This window comes from Microcaecilia unicolor, chromosome 6 (genome assembly GCF_901765095.1).
Source record: "Microcaecilia unicolor chromosome 6, aMicUni1.1, whole genome shotgun sequence".
In the NCBI taxonomy this organism is placed as follows: Eukaryota; Metazoa; Chordata; class Amphibia; order Gymnophiona; family Siphonopidae; genus Microcaecilia; species Microcaecilia unicolor.
This window is the reverse complement of record NC_044036.1, coordinates 97,627,615-97,651,500: the sequence shown is the minus strand read 5'-3', so window position 1 is coordinate 97,651,500 and position 23,886 is coordinate 97,627,615. Positions and strand designations below refer to the sequence as shown.

Here is a 23,886-nt window from a genome sequence, read left to right as displayed (position 1 = left end):
CTTCATAAGAGGTTTGCTTTTGCAAACCCCCTCTGAAATCTCCACCAGTGTTATGGGATCTCAACGTCGTTCTCGCCCAGCTGATGAAATTTCCTTTCAAGCCACTAAATTCCTGCCATCTGAAGTACTTGACTTGGAAGGTTGTTTTCTAGGACGCTGTTACTTCAGCTCGTAGGGTCTGTGAGCTTCAGGCCTTATTAGTGGATGCACCTTAAACTTCTTCACAACAGAGTAGTCCTCCGCACTTATGCTAAATTTCTGCCAAAGGTGGTGTCGGAATTCTATCTGAACCACACCATTTCTAATTGGCTGGCAGATTGCATTTCCTTCACTTATGCCCAGGCTGGGCTGACCCTAGAGGGTCATGTCACAGCTCACAATGTCAGAGCCATGGCTGCATCGGTAGCCCACTTGAGGTTAGTCTCCATTGAAGAAATTTGCAAAGTTGTGATGTGGTCTTCAGTCTACATGTTCACATCACACTACCTGAGCAGGATACCCAACGTGACAGTCAGTTCAGGCAGACAGTGTTGCAGAATCTGAGGTCCAGAATCCAACTCCACCCTCCTAGGCCCGTTTTATTCTGTTCCAGGCTGCACTCTTATTCATATTGTATATAGTTTCAGGTTAATTTGTGTTATGTCCTCGCCGTTGCAAGGCCTAATTGACCAGTGTTCATTGTTTTTGGTGAGCCTGGATGCTAGGTGTTCCCCACTTGTGAAAATTAATAAGCCTGCTTGTCCTCAGAGGAGGCTAAGGTACTTACCTGTAGCAGGTGTTCTTCGAGGACAGCAGGCTTTATATTCTCACAATCCCTCCCACCACCCCTTGGAGTTGTCTCCTTTGTTATTTTTACATTATTTTTGCTGTAGTATAAAACTGAGGAGACTGCATTCGTGCAACAAGCAGGAGGAAACTTGCTCCACAGAGCTGTGGTTATACTTTTATAAATCCCGAACCGAGTGATGCGGGTCAGCGTTGCCCACTTGTACATAAGTATTGCCATACTCGGACAGACCAAAGGTCCATCAAGCCCAGCATCCCGTTTCCAACAATGGCCAATCCAGGTCACAAATAACTGGCACGATCCCCATAAAGTACAAAACATTTTATACTGCTTATCCCAGAAATAGTGGATTTTCCCCAAGTCCAATTTAATAATGGTCTATGGACTTTTCCTTTAGGAAGCTATCCAAACCTTTTTTAAACTCTGCTAAGCTAACCGGATTTACCATATTCTCTGGCAATGAATTCCAGAATTTAATTACACGTTGAGTGAAGAAAGATTTTCTCCGATTTGTTTTAAATTTACTACTTTGTAGCTTCATCACATGCTCCCTAGTCCTAGTATTTTTGGAAAGCGTAAACCCGTTCAACTCCACTCCACTGTGAGAATATAAAACCTGCTGTCCTCGGAGAACACCTGTGACAGGTAAGTACCTTAGGCTGGTTCTAGGTCAGTTCCCATCTGGACAGTTCCCACCTAGGACATTCCCACCAATAACCCAAAAAATACAAAATACACAAGGCAAGTAATCTCCCTCTCTTTTCTCTTCCAGATCGTTTGGAGGGCCAGTACCCCCTCACTCACCCCCACAACATTACCTTTTATGAATCCCTTTCCCCTTTCAGACATGCAGTTCATGTGTTGGGGAGGGGGGGGGGGGGGGGCAATGCGCCCCCAAACTAAGTTTCAATCTAATTCATGTTTAATCTGGAATCTGAATGTCATAAATACATATATAGATAAATACAAACTGCAGTTCATGTGAGAGGGGGGCATTGCCCCCCACACACCCCCAGACTAGGTTTCAACTTTATTCAGCCCCTCAAAATGACACACTGATTACGATTTATAACAAATTCCATATCATCAAGCTGATCAATCCATAGACTGGTGGGTTGTGTCCATCTACCAGCAGGTGGAGATAGAGAGCAAACTTTTGCCTCCCTATATGTGGTCATGTGCTGCCGGAAACTCCTCAGTATGTTCTCTATCTCAGCAGGTGGTGGTCACACACAGCAGCAGCTCTGGCTAGGCCTCCAAGCCTAATTTTTAGGTTTTGTTGAGTGCCTGGGGTTGAGGGCTCTTTTGAGCAAGTGCAAACCTGGTGGTGCCAGGTCCCTCCTTTTCTCCCCCCTCCCGCTGGCTCCGTTTAAAAAAAAAAAAAAATTTTTAAACGTCCTTAAAGGCGTTTATTTCGACGTTTATTTAAACGTTCATTGCAGCTACTCACTGGGACACCAGTTCGTTACAGCTCGGAGCGGACAGCAGGTAATTTTTACCTTTTTATAGCGGGCAGGGGGTTCCCCGATTCTTCTCCTCGTGGCATATGGCGTCGGAGGGCGAGGGCGCAAAGGGTCACTCCCCGGATCGCTTGAGCGCTTCTAGAGGGGATGCGGGGGTCTTCAAGCCTGATTCGCCCTTGTTGGGTGACAGTTTCGTGACCGATGAATGTCCCGGTCCTTCCTCCGGCGTGGCGGTTTTTCCCGCCATAAACGCCCATCCCCCGCTCCTCGCCTCCGCCATCTTGGCCGGCCACGCGGCTCGGACGGCTTCTTCGTGGGCCGCCCTTGAGGTTGGAGACATTAATGCCATGAACGCCCTTAATTTGGGCGACGGCACAAATTCGGCTAAAGTTAAGCGCCGTTCTTCCCGCGCGGCTCCTTCGCGGAGTGTCGCGCCGGACGCCATTTTGGATGCGCAGCATGTCTCTCCCCCGCTCTTGCGAGCGCCGGTTGAGGGTGCGTCTAGGGCTGTTGCCCAGGCTGCGGAAGTGCACAGTCTGGGGGGTTTCTCCCCCGGGTTTGTTTTGCTGCTGCATCAGGCTTTCCTCATGCAAAACGCTGCCCCTGCTCCCTCGTCTGGTAAAGAGGTTGAGGTTCCCAGAGGTAAACGCCCTCGGGTTGATTCCCAGGCCTTGGAGGACTTTGTCTCCTCCGATGTAGATGAGGGCAGCGTGTCTGAGGTCTCCCAACGGTCCTTTGCGGATTCCTTGGAGGAGACGGATCCCCGCTCGGATGGAGCGGATGACCCCTCTGCAGCGGCTCCTTAGCTCAGAGGTTTTGCCCAACCTGTTAGTGCAGGCCATGGGCATTTTGAAGATTTCCTCTCCGGAGGACGTCTCTCCCTCAGCCCCTGTTGGCTCTGCCATTATGCTGGGGACGAAGCGCCCGCCTAGAACCTTCCACATGCATGATTCCATGCACTCCTTAATTTCGGCTCAATGGGATGTCCCGGAAGCGAGCCTTAAAGTGGCTAGGGCTATGTCCCGCCGCTATCCTTTGCCTGAAGGTGAACGTGAGGCCTTTCTGTGGCCTACCGTGGATTCTTTAATCACTGCGGTGACTAAGAAAACGGCGTTACCAGTGGAAGGTGGCACGACCCTAAAGGACGCCCAAGACAGAGGATTGGAGGCGGCCTTAAGGTCGTCCTTTGAGGCGGCTGCTTTAAGTTTGCAGGCCTCAGTTTGCGGCTCCTATGTGGCCAGGGCGTGCCTGACTATGGTGCAGCGGGCTTCCCCCTCGGATCATTCCTTGAGGGCTGTTTGGCCGGCCCTGGAATCGGGCTTAGCCTATTTGGCAGACTTGCTGTATGATGTCTTGAGAGCCTCAGCTAAAGGCATGGCTCAGACAATCTCTGCGCGGCGGTGGCTTTGGCTGAAACATTGGTCTGCTGACCATGCCTCTAAATCCCGCCTGGCTAGATTGCCTTTTAAAGGCAAGCTGCTCTTTGGGGTCGAGCTGGACAAAATCGTGACCGATCTCGGCACGTCTAAGGGCAAGAAGTTACCAGAGGTCAGGGCTCGGGCTAGTACTCGTCCTGGTACCTCCAGAGGACGGGCTCAGGAAGCCCGTCGGTACCGCCCGGGCAGGTCGGGCTCCTCTGCCTTCTCTTCCTTCAAGAGGAACTTCTCCCCCAAGCAGCATTCCTTTCGCAGAGACCGCCGTCCCGGAGGTGCTCCCTCCGGTCCTCCCCCAGGGTCTCGTACCCAATGACGGGGCCTTGGTCCTCGCCTCAGTGCAGATTGGAGGACGGCTGTCCTCGTTTATGGGCGAGTGGACCACAATAACTTCAGACGCTTGAGTGCTGGAAGTCATCAGAGACGGCTACAAGCTAGAGTTCTGCCGACCCTTAAAAGACGGGTTTGTACTCTCTCCCTGCAAGTCTCCGGTCAAAGCTGTGGTAGTGCAGCAGACCTTGGACAATCTGTTCCGCCTGGGGGCGGTCGTTCCGGTGCCAGAGAATCAGCCTGGCAAGGGACGTTACTCCTTTTTCTTTGTGATTCCAAAGAAAGGAGGTTCTGTACGGCCTATCCTCGACCTCAAGGGGTCCATTGGGCCTTGAAAGTTCGGCACTTTCGCATGGAGACCCTCCGCTCTGTTATAGCGGCAGTGAAGGCAGGAGAGTTCCTGGCATCCTTGGACTTCAAGGACGCGTACTTGCATATTCCCATCTGGCCTCCTCATCAACGCTTTTTGCGTTTTGCAGTACTGGTCGACACTTCCAGTTCAGAGCCCTCCCGTTCGGGTTGGCTACTGCTCCGCGGACCTTCTCCAAAGTAATGGTGGTCATCGTGGCCTTCCTGTGGAAGGAAGGAGTTCAAGTCCATTCTTATCTGGACGACTGGTTGATCCAAGCCCCTCTTATGCAGAGTGCGGCAAAGCTGTGAACCGGATGGTTGCTCTTTCGAGCTCCCTGAGGTGGATCATCAACTGGGAGAAAAGCCAGCTGCGCCCGACTCAGTCCCTGGAGCATCTGGGAGTTCGATTCGACACCCAAGTGGGCAGAGTGTTCCTGCCAGACAATTGGATTGTCCAGCTTCAGGCTCAGGTGGACTAGTTCCTAGTAGCCTCTCCTATTCGGACTTGGGACTATGTGCAGCTGTTGGGCTCTATGTCGGCCACGATGGATGTAGTGCCCTGGGCCAGGGCTCATATGAGACCACTTCGACAATCTCTGCTGCTGCGCTGGACTCCGATGTCGGAGGATTATGCTGTGCGCCTTCCCTTGGACCCAGCAGTGCGCAAGGCGCTGAGCTGGTGGACGCAGACAGACAAGTTGTCTGCAGGAATGCCTCTGGTGACCCCGGAGTGGTTTGTCGTCACGACGGACGCCTCTTTGTCGGGCTGGGGAGCCCTCTTCTTGGGAAGGACAGCGCAGGGGCTCTGGTCTCCTGCAGAGTCAAAGTGGTCTATTAACCTCCTGGAACTCAGAGCCATTCGGTTGGCGTTTTTTGGAGTTCATCCCGGTACTGGCGTTGAAGCCAGTACAGGTCCTGTTGGACAATGCCACGGCTGTGGTCTATGTCAACCGCCAGGGAGGTACCAAGAGCGCCCCTCTAGCCAAGGCAGCCGTGAATCTATGCCAGTGGGCGGTAGCGAGCCTGGAGCAGCTGTCAGCAGCCCACATTGCTGGAGTCATGAATGTCAAGGCGGACTTTCTCAGTCGCCATACCTTGGATCCCGGAGAGTGGCAGTTATCGGCTCAGGCGTTCTTGGATATCACGAAGCGCTGGGGCCAGCCGAGCCTAGATCTATTGGCGTCATCGGCCAGTTGCCAAGTGCCGCGTTTTTTCAGCAGAGGACGGGACCCTCGATCTCTGGGAGTCGATGCTCTCCTCTAACAGTGGCCAACACAAGAGCTTCTCTATGTGTTCCCGCCCTGGCCCATGTTGGGCAGGGTGCTAGACCGATTGGCAAAGCATCCGGGCTGGATAATCCTGGTGGGGCTGCCAGTGGAGCAGGGTCTGTTACATCAGGGTCCCGTGGTGATGGAGGATCCCTCCCCCTTTGGGTTTACGGCCTGGCTATTGAGCGGCAGCGTCTGAGGAAGAAGGACTTCTCAGACAAGGTCATCGCCACTATGCTGAGAGCGAGGAAGCGCTCTACTTTTACTGCTTACGCCAGGGTTTGGCGTACCTTTGCAGCGTGGCGAAGCAGGCTCATTTTCTTCATTCGCTGCTCCAATTTCTTCAGTGTTGGCATTCCTGCAAGAAGGTCTGGAGAAAGGCCTGTCGCTCAGTTCCCTTTAAGTCCAGGTAGCGGCCCTGTCTTGCTTCAGGGACCGCCTGAAGGGTGCTTCCCTGGCTTCGTAGCCAGATGTGGTGCGTTTTCTCAAGGGAGTTAAGCACCTGCGCCCTCCTCTGCACTCAATGGTGCCTGCGTGGAATTTTAACCTGGTGCTCAGAGCATTACAGAAGCCGCCTTTTGAACCCTTGTTGAGGGCATCTCTGAAAGACCTGACGCTGAAAGCAGTCTTTTTGGTGGCTATCCTTCAGCCAGAAGAGTTTCCGAGCTCCAGGCACTCTCATGTCGAGAGTCTTTTCTGCAGTTCACTGAGGCAGGAGTGACTATTCGCACAGTGCCTTCCTTCCTGCCCAAGATTGTTCTCGCTTCCATGTGAATCAGCAGCTCTGTCTCCCTTCCTTTCGTAGGGAGGACTACCCAGAGGAGTACTCTGCTCTTAAATATCTGGATGTGAGACGAGTCATCATCAGATACTTGGAAGTGACCAATGATTTCCGGAAATCGGATCATCTGTTTGTCCTGTTGGCAGGTCCTCGTAAGGGTCTGCAGGCTGCTAAGCCTCCAGTGGCAAGATGGGTCAAGGAAGTCATTGCCGCGGCTTAGGTGGCCGCGGGGAAGGTGCCGCCTATCCAGCTGAAGGCTCACTCCACTAGAGCTCAGGCGGCCTCGATGGCAGAGGCCGGGTCCGTCTCCTTGGAAGAGATATGCAAGGCGGCAACTTGGGCATCGGCCCATACATTCTCCAAGCATTACCGCTTGACTGTGGCGGCACGGGCAGAGGCCCGGTGTGGAGCTTCAGTGTTGAGTTCAGGGATTTCTATGTCCCGCCCTGGGTGAGTACTGCTTCGGTACATCCCACCAGTCTATGGATTGATCAGCTTGATGATATGGAAGGTAAAATTATGTATAATCATACCTGATAATTTTCTTTCCATTAATCATAGCTGATCAATCCATAGCCCCGCCCAGATATCTGTATGGTTTCTATTCTGGTTGCATTTCAGGTTCAAGTTTAGTCTTCAGTTACTTCAGGAAGACTTCGGGTTCAAGTTTTTTCACTTGGATTCTTCAAGAGTTGAGACGAGTTTGTGTTACAGTGAGCTGCTGCATTCCTCTCCCCTCCGTTTTACGGGGCTGGATTGAGACATAAATTCTGCCGGCACTCCCTCCCGCTTCGTGCGGTTGTAGGGCAGTTTTGTACCCCTCCCGCTTCGGCGGTGCTAGGGTCAGTCAGCTCCTCCCGCGGTTGCGGTTGCAGGATAAGCCAGATCCCCCCGCATCGGCGGGTGTGGTGTCCCTCCCCCGCTCCACGGGGATGAGCTGGACGGATTCCCCTCCCCCACTTGTGTGGGGATGAGCTGGGTTAATTCCCCTCCCCCACTTGTGTGGGGATGAGCTGGGTTAATTCCCCTCCCCCGTTTCGGCAGTGGTGAGCTGGGCAGAGTGTCCCTTTGTGGGTGTAATTCTCTAAGTGCTGAGTCCTGCAGATGGAGCTTTGATATCGACATACTGAGGAGTTTCCGGCAGCACATGACCACATATAGGGAGGCAAAAGTTTGCTCTCTATCTCCACCTGCTGGTAGATGGACACAACCCACCAGTCTATGGATTGATCAGCTATGATTAATGGAAAGAAAATTATCAGGTATGATTATACATAATTTTACCTTACTACTCTACGTATGAAAAGTTATTCTGCTATTATACGTCCTCTGTGTATATCTGTATGCTGCTCTAACCTTCTTGTTCTAGACTCTATTGGGGAAAAAAACCCACATCCAGGACTTTTGGGACCCAATACAAGAAAGAAACTATAGTCAGTAAAAAAAAAAAAAAAAGGCTAGGGAGGGTGTTCTTGGTGGGAATTGTCCCGGGGGAAATTGGTGAGTGGGAACTTGCCTGATACCCTTAGCCTTTGCCGCTGAGTGTAGAAATGACTCTGAGGTTAGTGTGAATTTTATACAACACCATAAAATCGTCATGAAGGCCATCGAGTGCTGTAATAATCAGTCCTATTCTGTTCTTTTTTATGATTTAACGTTGAATTTGGTTTGCTGTATTTTTATGTTTTAATTATACTTTAACTGAAATTATGTATCTATTTTTGTACTTGCCTAGGTTGTAAGGTGGTGGGATATACATTTTTAAATAAAATAGATTCCTGTTGTTTAAGACTTCTTCTCTTTCATCACTAGGCACCAATGGAAAGGCAAAGGCTGACGCTCATATGGAGTCACTGAATAAAAGTTGTCCAACACGCTCTGAAAGGTCTCGAAGCAAAGCACGCTCTGAGGAAAACCCAAAGAATACCAATTTATGTCCATCAGAAGCAAAACAGGACAAAGAAGAGGAGTCTGTTGTTAAGGACTTTCTGTCAGTGGAGATCCGTGGAATCCTTGATGACTTGCAGCTGGACTCTGTGGGGAAGGATGCAAGGCAGGAGAAAGAGAAGCCTGTACCAAGTCAAAAATCCATCAGGAGTCATAGTCCTACCAAAAGAAAACAAGACAAAGGAGCTGGTAATGAGGAGCCTCAGGTTATCTCTAAGAAGCGGCATTATGACACAGATGAGGTCCGCCAATACATCATTCGTCAACAAGAGGAAAGGAAGAAGAAGCAGAATGAAGAGAGGAGGGCCCAGAAAGAGGCTGAGGAGCAGAAGAGTAAGCGCCTTCAGGACCTGTACAAGAAACAAAAAGAGGCCTTCACCAAACCCAAGAGCAGTTCTGTTCCAGAGCAAGCTGCAACCAGACGCTTACAGGAAATGTACTCCAAACTGCTGCTGGAGCAGGCCTGGAGGGAGGAGTCTTTTGCATTGGTATGTTCCCTTTCTTACAAGCTCACCCTTGAGAGCAAACTTCATGCACTTTCTGCATGGTATTTGAAGACATAATTACATGATTTTACTTAATTTGAGGGCACACCTCACCAAACCACTTGAGGCAAGTTTCAATTCAAAATAAACATTATAAATAGACAAAATATCAAATTAAATAATGAAATAAGCATAAAACAAATAACAGTAATAGAAATTATACCCAGCATCAGCCATTCTAGAAGAAAGATGTTATACATGATGAATATAACAAATTTAACCAGTGATTAATATGACATAATCAAAAACATGTTTAAAAAAACACACATACACAAAAAAGCTGGCATCAAAATATTGCAAAGTAAATCCTTCACTTCTGACTGAAATATTTATGAAAAAAAACTCCCAAACATTCAGCTTTTTGTTTTTTTGAAAGAATTAAAATATGAAGTCCATTCCAGATCCATCAAAATAACATCCTCCACAGTTTAGGATCCATATATCCAAAAATACAGGAAGAGGTTGATACCAGTTTAATTCTATAAGGGGTCTGAAATAGATATTTTTGTGATGAAGTAATATTCTGGAGGACTTGTAGGACTTCAGCAACTCTCTTAAATATTATGGACCTTCCTGAAAAAGGGCTCAAAAGACTAAACGTAAGAAAGTTCACTCTTTACTAAATAGGCAACCAGTGTGATTCTCTCAGGAGAGTTGTAACACGATCTGATTATTTTTTTATATATATAACAGGTGAACAGCTCTATTTTGCACCAACCGTGATCTCTTCAGCTGATATTTATGCAAGTCACACAATCTTGATATCACAAAAGCATGACTCAGAGTCGCTAAGTCCTTGTGATCTAATAAAGATCTTAACCTTCTCACAAGCCTTAAACTTGTGAGAGGCCCAAACCGCTAGGTAAGATCTGGAGGCCAATACATAAAGCTACCGCAAGCTCAGCCACATGGATACCGTGAGGTGCACCACCAATGAACAATGCAGGAAGGGGTTGAGAGTGATTTTTCCTCAGCATGGCATACATGGCCGCACATTGCATTCTGATGAGTGCCTATGAGGCCACTAAGAATGCTGTGCCGATGCACAAAACAAAAATATGGCCAAATTCAAGCGGTTACCACCCACATTTGTTTTGCTGGGTCCAGGGCAGGCATAGCCCAACCTGTCCTCCCTGCCAGTTAGCTTTCTGCACCAGCATCCTATTTCCTGTCTGTACCCTCCCCCACCTCAACCCTTGTGTCTGAGGCACCCACACGACCCCCTCAGGACATCCCCACCCATTACCCCTCCTCCCCCAGCTAAAAAAAAAAATTTCCCTGGTGTTTACTGGCACCCTTCCTTTCCACCCTTCCATCCCCCCTCCACCTGACTTGCCTTAATTTAAAAAAAAATCATAGTCCCTGGTGTCTACTGGCACCCCTCTCTCCCTTCCGTCCTCCCCCTTACTCCGACTCAACTATATAAAATGCCTTGGAGGCTATTTATTCTGGGATGATATTGTGTTTTTGTTTTGCTTTTGTTATTGAATAAAAATTGAGCATGCACACACACACACACACGCACACACACACACACACACACACACACACACACACACACACACACACCTCTTAATCCCCTCTTCCCAGATAGACACACACTACTCTCTATCTATATAGATGCACACCCCTACTACTACTCCTTAAGTTCTATACACCTTACAGCCCCTCTACCTATCACGCCCACCACAACTTCAAATACCTTCTACCCAGATACCAGCACCCACACTCTGTACCCCTCCCTCTACATACACCCTATTCTCTCATACGCAAATTGACAAGATGGCCCGAGACACAGCTACACTCCTCACACCCAGCCCCCAACCCTCTTAAACATACCCCCTGGACACCCTGCCCTGCCCCTCCCTTCTCCTTGCACAGACACCTCTCCCCATGGTGAGACTCGTACTCCTCTGCACACACCCACAAATTCCACGTTCTGTCCGTCTGTCATGCACATAGCACACAGACCTCCTCTGCTGAGTTCAGATCTATGCTAGTTGTATTAATTAATTCAAGACTTGTTCAAACCCTAAAACACAAATAGCATCTGTGAAGAATTAACTATAAGTTTTGGCTGCTTAGGGCAGGCCTTGTTAAATTTTTTGTATCTAGGAGGCAGTGGCTGAGAGCGCTTTTAATCAGCCCATAAATGTAGGAATCTGTGGCCGAGAATGCTTTTAACGGGCAGCTGAAAGAACTCTCCAGTTGAAGGGCTAGGTTTCCACACTGAATTTTCTTTTCTAAGATCTGCTGCAAATAATCCAGGACTCGATTTACTAAGGTTATTTTTCCATTCTGTGTTTATGGGTAAAAAAAAAACCAAAAAAAACTGGTAGTAAATCAGGCTGCCCCCTCCAAGTTTGCTGCCAATGCTTCCCTGATAAAGGAAGCAAAGAGGCATGCATCTCACCATGGCCTGGGTTCTCACCAGTCACCGTCTCTTAGTCCCTTATCCCCTGTCCTTCTATGTTGCCCATCCTTTTCTTTCATTCTCATCCTCCACCCCAGCAGTCTTTTTAAAAAATTTATCAGGGTACTTTACTTTGTTGTAAAACATGTTCAGCACAACACATAAACCATTATGAATGCAATAAAGGCCATGAAAAGATTGCCACTGGCTAATACATACACACTTCTATCTTTCCCACCATGAGCATAATAAATCAAGTTCCTTTCAATGAGATAGTAATGTGCACACGAAAATATCCACCCCAGCAGTCTTTAACCCCCCCCCCCCACCCCCATCCCACCACCAGACTTATCCGCAGCAGTCTCCCCTTCTGTCAATCCCGAGAGAACCAGTTCCACATTCTCTACTCCTACCTAGTCAGCCAACTATTCTTCAGGTGGCTAGCTCCAGTTACCCCCTTCCCCTCACCTTTTTGGCTGTGGCTGACATTGCTGCCATGACAGGAACAGCTGTTTCTTGCCAGTCTTCACTGCATAGCTCTCAGTGAATTTGAAACGTGTGAACTCTAGTACTAGTCTTGTAGATTCTAGTTTCATGAACAAAACAAGTTCATGCACCATGTATCGTAAACTCACTGAGAACCACAAAGTGCAGACCAGAAGAACAGCTGTTCCCATGGCATCTGCAATAGTTGGAGCTGACCACAAATTCCTGTAAACCATGGTGACCTTCCATCCATTTAGGATTTGTCTGTTCTTGGTTTAGGGGGTCCAGCTCAGTTCATAAACATAACACTCATTGTTCCCCTTTTTCTTTAGCCTAGACCTGCCTACCAGCCATCCGGGGAATCTGACAAGGAAAACAAGGGCCAAGAACGCTCTCCAAGTGCATCTTCCAGCAGTGATCTATCCCTCTCAGAAACTCATCAGCCTCTCATCAGGTGAGCAGTGGACATCCAGGATGACTTTCAGCATTAGCATCTAATTCATTTCTACTTATTAAAGACCAAGATGCAGCAGTGTTCCATGCCTGTGCATAGAACTTGTAATTGTAAGATTTCTTTATGGTAGGTCTGACTGAAACTTTATTTGATGGGTAAGTTACCAAAAAACATATCACGAATGCAGTAATGTGGACTGAGGAATTTGCTACTATGCATTTCAAAGATAGTTATTTATAAACAAATGCCTTCTGTTTACCAACTTGAGTTGACAGAGGTAAAATTTTGTGCATCCCCTGTGCACTGCAACTAAGAGATCTCTGTAGGTAAGAAGAGGGATTAGTATGTCATAAAATACAAATTTTGAGGTCAGCATTTAATATGACCATACTTAGGAAATGTGTAGAGATGTCAGTGTAATGAATTTATGCTTTTTTTTGAAAAAAAGTGGCAATAAATATTGGATGCTGTATTTATTTACTTGAAAGCTTAGAAATAAAGTTAAGGAGAGGTAGTAATACATGATACCTCTTTATTGAACTATTTGTTGACTAGCTTTTAGGAGCTTGTCTTCCCTTAATTAAGTCAAAATGGATTTAATTTAAAAACAACATTTATAATCTGCTTTTTTTATTAACAATAAAGTGAGCTCATAATATTAAAAAGTACAGTTATTAAACATTCCTTATTTTCTTCTACAGACCATTCCCCACGAGTGGTTAATATGCACTCCTCCCAGCAGAGGGAGACTGAGAAGTATTGAACATTGCTCCTGTATAAGAGAGTGTGCAACCCTGACCTGCTCAGTATAACTCGGTCTCCCAGCAGAGGTAGGTGCTGTGCAACCCTGCTCCATATTTTTGGTGGGTGTGCCGGTTTTGGCCCCTTGGGTTTAGTTTGGTTTACAGGTTCCCTTTAGGGATCTTGCTTAGTGGTTTAGTAAAAGAAAAAAAAAAGGAACAAAAAGAAACCTCCTTGGGAAAGAAACAGCTGCATTGGTCTCGGGCTCTTGGCCCCTGCGCCTCTTTTGGGGAGTGTACACTCCAGGCTCCAGGTCCCTCCCCCCACCCCACTCCCCTCTGCCCTTAGCAATGCGCCTCGGCCTTCTCCCCCCTTCTCTGGGAGAAGTTCCTTCAGACAAGGTCCCCTGGTGGGAACAGAGCACGGTTCTCTGTAAAAAAATAAATAAATAAATAAAAAAGAAATATATATATATATAAAACATAGGAAACGCCTGGGGGGCAGTGGGCACTTTGGTTTCTCGGTGCTGGTTTTTGGTTCCTTTGCTTTTGCAGCTGCAATCTTGAAAAATAAAGCAAGAACCAAGGCAATCTAGGAGGATTGCAGGGAGTTTGGCGGTGGGACACTATTCTTGGTCCTTGCTTTTCTTACCACCCTTCCTCCTCCGATGGCAGCGCAGTCTGAGAAGCCGTGCCGTTGCGTGGTCTGTTCAGTGCGCCACGTGGTCTCCCATAGCACCAGCTTGTGCAGGGTTTGCGAGGATGTGAGGCCTGGTTCTGGGGAGGAGCCGGATTTGAGTATTCTGGCGGCAGTAGGGGCAGCTATGATTCCATATGAGGCCTCTTCAGGTGGCCCTCCTGGCTCACTGGTCCCCTCAGGTTGACTCTCATGCAGTTTCTCTCCGTCTCCCAGTGTGGCTCAGCCTTCAGTGGTGGCTGATTGTCATCATCTGAGCCGGGGCATGCCTCTCGAAACACTGGATTGGGTGTTAGTAACAACGAATGCCAGCCTGACTGGGTGGGGAGCCCATTGTCAGGGACAAGTTGCTCAGGGTTCCTGGTTGGCGGAGGAGTCTCGCTGGTCCATCAATCATCTGGAAACCAGAGCAATTCGTCTTGCTCTGTTGCATTTTCAGCTGATAGTCCTATTTTACAATGTGGAAAATAGTGGGTCCCTTCATGATCCTTAGACCACGGGGGATCCTTTGTTGTCTGCAATATTCCAATAGAAAGGAATAATGTAGATCATATTTGATTGCATTTTTCTGTTGTTGAATGAGGTTAGACCACCGATCTAAGAGTGAAATACTCATATCCTCATCTTCTGTAATCGGTGCTTGTGATTGTAGCAGTCCATTAAGGCAGTCTCCTGGATAGCTGAAAACATCCTCCCATGGTTTAAAGATCATGACAGCAGTCGCTTACGTCAGTCATCAGGGGGGACCAAAAGCTCTCTGTTAGCCCAGGAGGTGACATTGATCATGGCCTGGGTGGAATAGAACGTCTGGCTTCTCTCGGCAGCTCATGTTGCAGGAGCATCCAACCTACAGGTGGATTATCTAAGTCGGCATCATCTGGATCCAGGGGAGTGAGCGTTGGCCCGGTTCGCCTTTCAGCTCATTGTTGATCGGTGGGGCACCCCAGTAATGGATCTGATGGCCACGGCAGAGAATGCCAAGGCTCTGCGGTTTTTCAGCCGCAGAAGGGAGCCATTGTCGGAGGGTCTCGATGCGTTGGTACAGCCCTGACCTCATCAAGTCATCTTGTTTATGTTTCCTCCATGGCCACTCATCAGTCGGGTTCTTCAGCGTATCCAGGGTCACGTCGGTCGCATGATTCTGGTTGCTCCCGATTGACTGCGTCGACCATGGTATTCGTATCTCGTGCGATGCAGGTGGACGCTTCACGTCCTCTTTCCTCGGAGGAGGGTCTGTTGGTTCAGGGACCCATCCAGATGCCCGACGTGGCTCGATTCTTGCTTGAGGCTTGGCTGTTGAGTGGGCACGACTGTTGAAGAAGGGCTACTCAGTTGCGGTGTTGCGTACCCTTCTGAGTTCCAGGAAGCGGTTCACTTCCTTGGCTTATGTTCAGGTTTGGCGTGTTTTTGAGGCTTGGTGCAAAGAGCGAGAGGTGCAGCCATTGAGGGCCTCCATTGGTCATCTACTAGAACTTTTACAGGGAGGTCTAGAGAAAGGATTGTCACTGTCCTCCCTTCGGGTTCAGTTGGCAGCGCTCGCCTGTTTTCGGGGTCCGTTTCAGGGAAAATCGCAAGCCCTTCATCCGGATGTGTCTCATTTTTTCCGGGGGGGGGGGGGGGTTTAAGCAATTGCGACCTCCCGTGCGCTGACTTGAATTTGGTGCTGTCACCTTTGGTTCAAGCCCCGTTTGAGTCCTTAGGGCAGGCTATGCTTAAGGATCTTATGCTTAAGGTGGTCTTTTTGGTGGCTATCACTTCGGTGCGGCGTATTTCTGAGTTGCAGGCTCTGTCCTGTCATGAACCATTTCTGGTCCTTACAAAGAAGGTGTTGTTACGGACGGTTCCTTCCTTTCTCCCTAAGGTGATGTCTCCGTTTTATATCAACCAGTCTATTTCCTTGCCTTTCTTCCTGGGGGATGAGTGCCCTCGGTTGTATAAGTTGGATGTTCGTCGGACGTTGCGGTGCTATTTGCGTTGGGCAGCGGACTTTCAGAAGTCCAACCGTCTCTGGGTCTTGTTCGGGGAACCTCGAAAAGGGGAGGCTTCTTCCAAGGCTTCCATCGCGCATTAGATCAAGGAGGCAATTTCTTCTACGTACCTGCTGTTGGGGAAACAGGTGCCTGAGGTTCTTTGGGCGCATTCTATGCGTACGCAGGCTTCCTGGGCAGAACACTCTCTCATTCCGCAACACGACATTTGTAAGGCAGCAACTTGGTCCTCACTGCATTCCTTCGTCAAGCATTACAGGTTGGACATGCAGGCACGACAGGATGCTTCCTTTGGGGTGTCCGTCTTGCTCCGGGGGCTTTCGCATCCTCAGTGAGTACTGTTTTGTACTTCCCACTTGTAGGGAATAGTCTGGAGAAGACGATAAGGAAGGAGAAATTAGGTTTTACCTGCTAATTTTCTTTCCTTGAGTCTCTCCAGACCATTCCTGAGCTCACCCAGGATCAGTGGGTTCATTGAGATTTCTTCCATCTGGGATTGCAACTGTAGCTGTGTTTTTTATTAAAGTTTGTTCCAGTTATTCTTTTTGGTGCTCTTTTCCTTCTGGGAGCGCAATTTCTGATGGTGTTTTAAGTGTTCAATGTCTTGTGGTTGAAGATTTTTTAGGTAATGCTTGGCTATTCGAACTACTGAGCAGGTCAGGGTTGTACAGTCCCTTATACAGGAGCGCTGTTCAATAATTCTCAGTCTCCCTCTGCTGGTAGGAGTGCATGTTACCCACTCCTAGGGAATGACCTGGAGAGACTCAAGGAAAGCAAATTAGCAGGTAAGACCTAATTTCTTCTTAATCTCTTTATTTCAAAATACGTTCTTCAAATCATTGCATTTTAATTGTCCATCAAGAACTTAGAGTAAATTTTTAAAATTCCCTCGCAACCCACTTCTGTGCACAGGAAAGGCAAAGGATGGTGTTGCCTGAGTAGCCTTTTTGTTGTCCTTTATATCCATGCAGGAAATACAGGGATAGATGTTAACCCACACTCTAAATCAGGGCAATCTATGTAGGAGATAACGCTGTTATTCTCCTGGAAAGTCTTCAGTTATACATAGGTGAGCGATGGGAGAATAGATTTGCATATTGCCAGTTAAAGCATTATATGCACTCCTTGGATTGGTGATCTCTTAAGGTTAAGCAGGTTAAAAACTTGGGGATTGTGTTGGATTCAGCTTTTACATTTAGAATGCAGGCTCAGATTTTGATTCGCTCTTCAGGGCCATGCCTAGGGTCTCTGGTGCCCCCTGCAGACTATCAGTTGGCGCCCCCCCCCCCCCCCCCCCCTTACACACACAGAGCTCACAGCTGCATGTCTCTCTTGGCCAAACCGTCAGTTGCTCTCACTCTGTTCCCGGGCAGATTTCTAACAGGAGCTGATCATCCAATCAGAGAGCTCTATTTGAATGCAGATTAACATACAGACACTCTAATGGGAATTTTTAGTCAAAAACACTAGATAAACCCTTCGATTTTGGATCAAACTTCACAGTTTTGATCAAAGCCATGCCCTAACATTAAGGCTGTAAACATTTCCATCAATTTTTACCCATAAATATGCAAATGAGAATCTCCCAAAAACGGACTAATTTGCATATGATTTAAAAAAAATCTGAGCATATGACAACCAAGTACAGACTCCCAGCACCTGAATTCTGCAGTTAGATTTAATGCAAATACTTTTAAAACTTCAAAAAAAGCAATCAGATTTTCACTTACCAGCTCTTTGAAACTACTGTTGAAACCATCAGCCAATGAAATGGCTTTTAGCTGTAGATATCCCAGAATACCTGATAATTATGCACACATCATGCCCTCCTCTCGGTGTACATGATGCTCAGAAAAAAAAAAAAAAACTTTGAACCACTTACAGATTTTAACACTTACACTATTTATTTTTTATTTCTTCCCAGTCTCACTTGCACACCTCCCTTCAAACCTGTTCTCTTTAATTTGAATGTTGTTCACTTCAAGCTCACCCTGAATGAGAAGTCGTTCCCATACCAAAGACATATATAGCACTCGTATTCTTTTAAGCAACTTCAACAGAGGTGTCTGCCTCAGCACTGCTGGGCTGCCTTCACTTTCTGATGCGGAGGGGGAAGGGCAGGGGAGAGAGGAGAATCACAACTACAGGTAAAAGATTTTGCAAGTGAACGGACCTGGGCGGTGCCCTCCAGAGGTCGGCGCCCCCCTGCAGTACTTACCCCGCTTACAGTATTGGCACGGCCCTGTCGCTCTTTGTACTTTAAATTGAGAATGGTATCCTGAAATCTATTTTCTCCTGGAATGATTTTAAAACAGTATTGCAGTTTATGGTACTTAGTTGCCTAGATTATTGTTGCATTGTTTATTGGGGACTGCCAAAGTATTCCTTTCAAGTGCTTCAGATTGTAATGAATTCAGCTGTGCGATTGTTAATGGGACTTTCCTGTTCTAACACATTTCTTCTTGTTTGAAACACTTGAAATAGCTGCCAGTGCAATGGAGGATACTGTATTAGTTGTTAATTATGGTTCATTAGGCTATTTACCATGACTCAGCTTGAAGACTGCAGTCCAGTGGTATACGCCACCTTGATCTTTACACTCAGAGAATCAGCATATGCTGGTGATACCTGAATTGCAAGTGTGCTTGGAACTCACAAAGATGGGTACGTTTTCCATCTGCGGACCTATTGAATGGAACAGTCTGCCATTGCTGCTCAAACGTGAGACCTGCAAGTCAGCATTTCGTAAGCACCTCAGAGACTTTCTCTTGTTCGAGGCTTGAGATTAAGTAATGTATTTGTGATTTGTCCTGATTTTTCTGCTTTTTGTAAGTTTTTTATTGCATATTTTATGGATGTTTTATTGTAATCTGCCTTGGATAAGGGTGGAAAACAAATAATAAATCTAATCAAATGCAATCTCTTAACCTCTTCATTGGTGCTAAACTATGAGCTTTCTTTCACGATATAGCGGAGGAGAAGGTCTCGATCTCAGATATACGTAAAGCAGTCACCAAGTGCTAAAGACATGAGCGAGATCAGAAGTAGATAGGGAATATGTAATTAAATTCTGGAATTCATTGCCATAGAATGTGATAAAAGCAGTTATCTTAGCGGGGTTTAAAAAAGATTTGTATAACTTCCTAAAAGAAAAGTCCATAAGCCATTATTAAGATGGACTTAGTGAAAATCCACTGCTTATTTCTAGGATAAGCAGCATAAACTGTATTGTACTGTTTTGAGATCTTGCCAGGTACTTGTAACTTGGATTGGCCACTGTTGGAAACAGGATGCTAGGCTTTATGGACCTTTGGTCTGTCCTAGTATGGCAACACTTATGTTCTTCAATATTAGTCAGAGTTTAGCAACTTGGGAGGTCTTGAATAACATCAAAGGAATTCCAGGATTAACTTCTAACGCAGATCTTAGAGAACGCTATTTTCATACTTTACACTAGATACCTGCACGGGAACGGGGTTCTTGGGAATTCCATGGAGCCTGCGGGAATCCCCTCCAGGGCTGTGGGGTTCCCGCAGGGATGGAAGCAGTTCCTGTGGAGTTCCTGTGAAAGTTTAAGCTGCACCTGCGCCAGTCTGTGACCTACCTAAGGCAAGCAAGAGTGCTGCCTCTTCCTCATCTTTGCCTTAACAGTGTAGATAGAGAAAGTGTTCATTAATCCTCTGTGCTCCTGGGCTGATGTACCAGTTTCAGCTCTGATACAGGCACGAGCATTAGAGGTCACCTGACCTACTGGTGCATGCATGTGGCGATATCTCAGCACAGAGTGCCAGCGAATCAGAGACAAGTTTTATTTATGTGCACCAGTGTTCCAACTTACATTCCTTCCTTGCCTGCAGTGCTGCGGCTCAAACCCAGACTGAAAAAGTCGACTGGAATTTTTTAAATGTACCATTAAATTCTTGCGGGGGTGGGTTAGATTCCAGCATGGACGAGCCTATTTTGCCAAGGTACAATTACATAAATCTGGTCGTGCACAATCCCCAGTATGTGGAAAATGTTTACTTTCAGATAACACTTTATTTTATGTTTTCTGAGCCTGCCAAAAAATTAGGCAGTTTGGACTGCTATAGTTCAATATATATCTGACTTGACAGGTCAAGCCCTATTGAACTCGCCCATCGATCTTCTTCTGGATAAACCAGGGACTAATAGGGGCAGTGCTAAAGGGGATACCCTTTTTATTCAGAAACTATGTTTGGTAGCCCGAAAATGTATTTTGCAGTCATGGATAGTCACTGAACCATCCTCATATTGGAAGTTGTGGAATCAGGTTCACCAACTAATTGTTTGTTAGGCTTGAAAGCATATCGTTCTTTTAAACGTAAAAAACGCTTCCTGTTGCTTGGGATAGCTAATGCCACGGGGTAGAAGTCTCCTTTTGAATAACTTATACTTTAATTAATACAGGACGCAATGGAACTCAGTTTCTCAGAAACGTTGTCCTCTGTCTTTCTTAGTTTTACTCTTTCTTTGGATCACCGAAAGCCATTAGAACCCAGGCTGACGGTGATTTTTCTTTTTTTTGGTCAGGGTTGGGTGGGAGGAGGCGAGATGTTATATAAAAAATGGTGAGGCCCATTTGGATTGCAGGGAAATGTCATTTTTTTGGTAACTTTATCTGTTTAATTTGTACAGCATTATGTTTATATGTTGGCTTACCAATAAAAATTGTTTAATACTAAATCAGGGCAATCTAATGCTCATATGTGGGGGACTCAATTCATATAGACAATTTTCAAACTCCGAGCGCAACAAACAGTTTTTATGTTTAAGTATAAGATGGACTGTCAGAGAGCGTTTGTCCTGCTATTTACTACCCACAGTGGGAGGAACTTGCCTCATCATTAGTCCAATATTTTGTTTACTCATAATCAAAAATGTTTTACAATATATATCTTTTATAAATTTTATTAAAATCATATTTAGGACCATTTAGCTTATCTTATTTGCTTGTTTGCTTTATTAGCATAGTTTTTGATTCAATCTTTGTGAAAGACAATTGATAATCATCTTAGACCCCCAAATATTTAAATGAGTCAAATGTGCCAAACGAATCTCATTGAATTCTTTGATTGGGTGACAGGAGAATTGAATCAGGGACGAGCTATAGACGTAATCTACTTAGATTTCAGCAAAGCTTTTGACACAGTTCCCCACAGGAGGCTCTTAAATAAACTGGATGGGCTGAGGATAGGTCCCGAAGTGGTGAACTGGATTAGGAACTGGTTGACGGACAGACGCCAGAGGGTGGTGGTTAATGGAATTCGCTCGGAGGAGGGAAAGGTGAGTAGTGGAGTGCCTCAAGGATCGGTCCTGGGGCCGATTCTGTTCAATATATTTGTGAGTGATATTGCCGAAGGGTTAGAAGGTAAAGTTTGCCTATTTGCGGATGATACTAAGATCTGTAACAGAGTGGACACCCAGGAGGGAGTGGAAAACATGGAAAAGGATCTGAGGAAACTAGAAGAATGGTCTAAGGTTTGACAATTAAAATTCAATGCGAAGAAATGCAAAGTGATGCACTTAGGGAATAGAAATCCACAGGAGACGTATGTGTTAGGTGGTGAGAGTCTGATAGGTACGGACGGGGAGAGGGATCTTGGGGTGATAGTATCTGAGGATTTGAAGGCGACAAAACAGTGTGACAAGGCGGTGGCCGTAGCTAGAAGGTTGTTAGGCTGTATAGAGAGAGGTGTGACCAGCAGAAGAAAGGGGGTGTTGATGCCCCTGTATAAGTCGTTGGTGAGGCCCCACCTGGAGTATTGTGTTCAGTTTTGGAGGCCGTATCTTGCTAAGGATGTAAAAAGAATTGAAGCGGTGCAAAGAAAAGCTACGAGAACGGTATGGGATTTGCGTTACAAGAAGTATGAAGAGAGACTTGCTGACCTAAACATGTATACTCTGGAGGAAAGTAGAAATGGGTGATATGATACAGACGTTCAAATATTTGAAAGGTGTTAATCCGCAAACGAACCTTTTCCGGAGATGCGAAGGCGGTAGAACGAGAGGGCATGAAATGAGATTGATGGGGGGCAGACTCAAGAAAAATGTCAGGAAGTATTTTTTCATGGAGAGAGTAGTGGATGCTTGGAATGCCCTCCCGCAGGAGGTGGTGGAAAAGAAAACGGTAACGGAATTCAAACATGCGTGGGATAAACATAAAGGAATCCTGTTCAGAAGGAATGGATCCTCAGGAGCTTAGCCGAGATTGGGTGGCGGAAGCGGGACTGGTGGTTGGGAGGCGGGGATAGTGCTGGGCAGACTTATACGGTCTGTGCCCTGAAGAGGACAGGTACAAATCAAGGTATACACAAAAAGTAACACATATGAGTTTATCTTGTTGGGCAGACTGGATGGACCGTGCAGGTCTTTTTCTGCCGTCATCTACTATGTTACTATGTTACTTGCACAGGTTGATCAAAAAGAATGGGGACCAACACAGGACATAGAAAATGGTCATTTAGAGCACCTTTTTACGCCTTGTTATAAAAACAGGTCTAGCTCAAAACGTCTTAGCTTTAGTCCTAGATGGTTTTAATTTGTTCCATTATGGCTGAAAAACGTCCAAGTCTTAGGAATGCCCAAATCCCACCCTTACCATGCCCCCAACATGCCCTCTTGAGATTTGGACTCACTGCAGAAGAACAGCATAGAAAAACATCTGAAAAAAGGTTTTGAAAATACTGATTTGGATGTTTTTGTGAGTATGCATTTATTTACAGTAGCAGCAAAGATAAGGTGCAAAGAAGGTAAGAATCTAACAGGAATGGGTCTCTGGTAATACCAGCCTTAGTGAATTAAGTGTCAGAAGCAAATGTGTTCCCTCTTATCTTTAGATCCAAGCTCACCGTGCCCTATATATTAGAAAGAACCAACTCCACAACCAAGTGTTGTAAAAATAGGTTCTCCGAGGACAAGCAGGCTGCTTGTTCTCACTGATGGGTGACGTCCTCGGCAGCCCCTCCAATCGGAATCTTCCTAGCAAAGTCCTTTGCTAGCTCTCGCGCGGCCGTCTTCCCGCCCGAAACCGGCTCGAGCCGGCCAGTCTTCTTTCGTCCGCACTCGGTACGGCTGTGTTTTTTGCCGTGTTGAGCCCCGGAGAGTCGACCTCGCGCGTCCGTTATTTAATCGACGTGTTTTTTTCTTCGGAAAAGTTTTCTTTCGTTCGGAAAGTGCTCCGGAAACCCCCTTGGGTTTCGTTTGCCCCTTCCCGTATTTCCAGTTTTTGCCCCGGTAAGTTTTCTTTCGTTGTCGGGGTAGGCCTCTTTTCGGCCTCGGTCGAGATTTTCTTCTCCCTTAAAGTTTTGGTGCTCCAAATTCGTCATTTCGGATTTTGACTTCGCCGGCGTGGATTTTTCCGCCCATGACATCGAAGCCTTCCAGCGGCTTCAAGAAGTGCACCCAGTGCGCCCGGGTAATCTCGCTCACTGATAGGCACTCTTCGTGTCTTCAGTGTCTGGGGGCCGAGCACCGTCCCCAGAACTGTAGTCTGTGTTCCCTCTTACAAAGGCGGACTCAAGTAGCGAGATTGGCCCAGTGGAACGTTTTGTTCTCGGGCTCTTCGTCGGCATCGGCACCGGGGTCATCGTGTGCATCGACGTCATCAGCGTCCAGACCTTCTTCCTTGGCTGCCAGTGCATCGAGTGCATCGGCCCTCTGCATCGGCGCCGAGACATCGGATAGCTGCATCGACGTTGGTGGTACCGGGACCTCGTCTCCTGATGTCGTCGGACGGTGGTGCATCGAGTGGAGTGCAGGTGAGGGCTGTCCATTCCCCTGCTGGTGGCGGTGAGCCCTCGGGTGGGTCTCCTCCTACCCTGAGGGCTCCTGCGGTACAGCCCCCCCGAGACCGACCTCCTTCGGCCTCGGCCCCGAGGAAGCGACGGATGGATTCTACGTCCTCCTCGTCGGTGCCGGGGAGCTCCGGTGACATGCTTCGGAAGAAGTCGAAGAAGCATCGACACCGGTCTCCTCCCCGCGTCGGCACCGAGAGCTCTGGGTCGCCGAGGGAGTCGGCACCCAGCAGGCATCGGCACCGAGAGGACCGCTCACCCTCTGTTCAGGAGGTGTCGATGCGCTCCACTCTGGACAGCCCGGAACAGCCTCCACGCCCGGAACAGGTTCTGACGTCGACGCCTGCATCGACCTCCATGCCTTTCTCTGCAGCCGCTCTGAACGAGAG

The 23,886-nt window shown here is 47.2% G+C and overlaps 1 protein-coding gene across 1 annotated transcript in view; it reads left to right on the top strand.

Annotated features, from left to right (window-relative positions):
• CEP350 (centrosomal protein 350) overlaps positions 1–23,886 on the top strand; it is a 411,134-nt gene that overhangs the window by 103,834 nt on the left and 283,414 nt on the right. The window contains exons 10-11 of the mRNA XM_030208006.1: positions 8,226–8,848; positions 12,137–12,258. Coding sequence (XP_030063866.1) covers positions 8,226–8,848; positions 12,137–12,258 — 745 coding nt within the window. The remainder of the gene's footprint in view (positions 1–8,225; positions 8,849–12,136; positions 12,259–23,886) is intronic.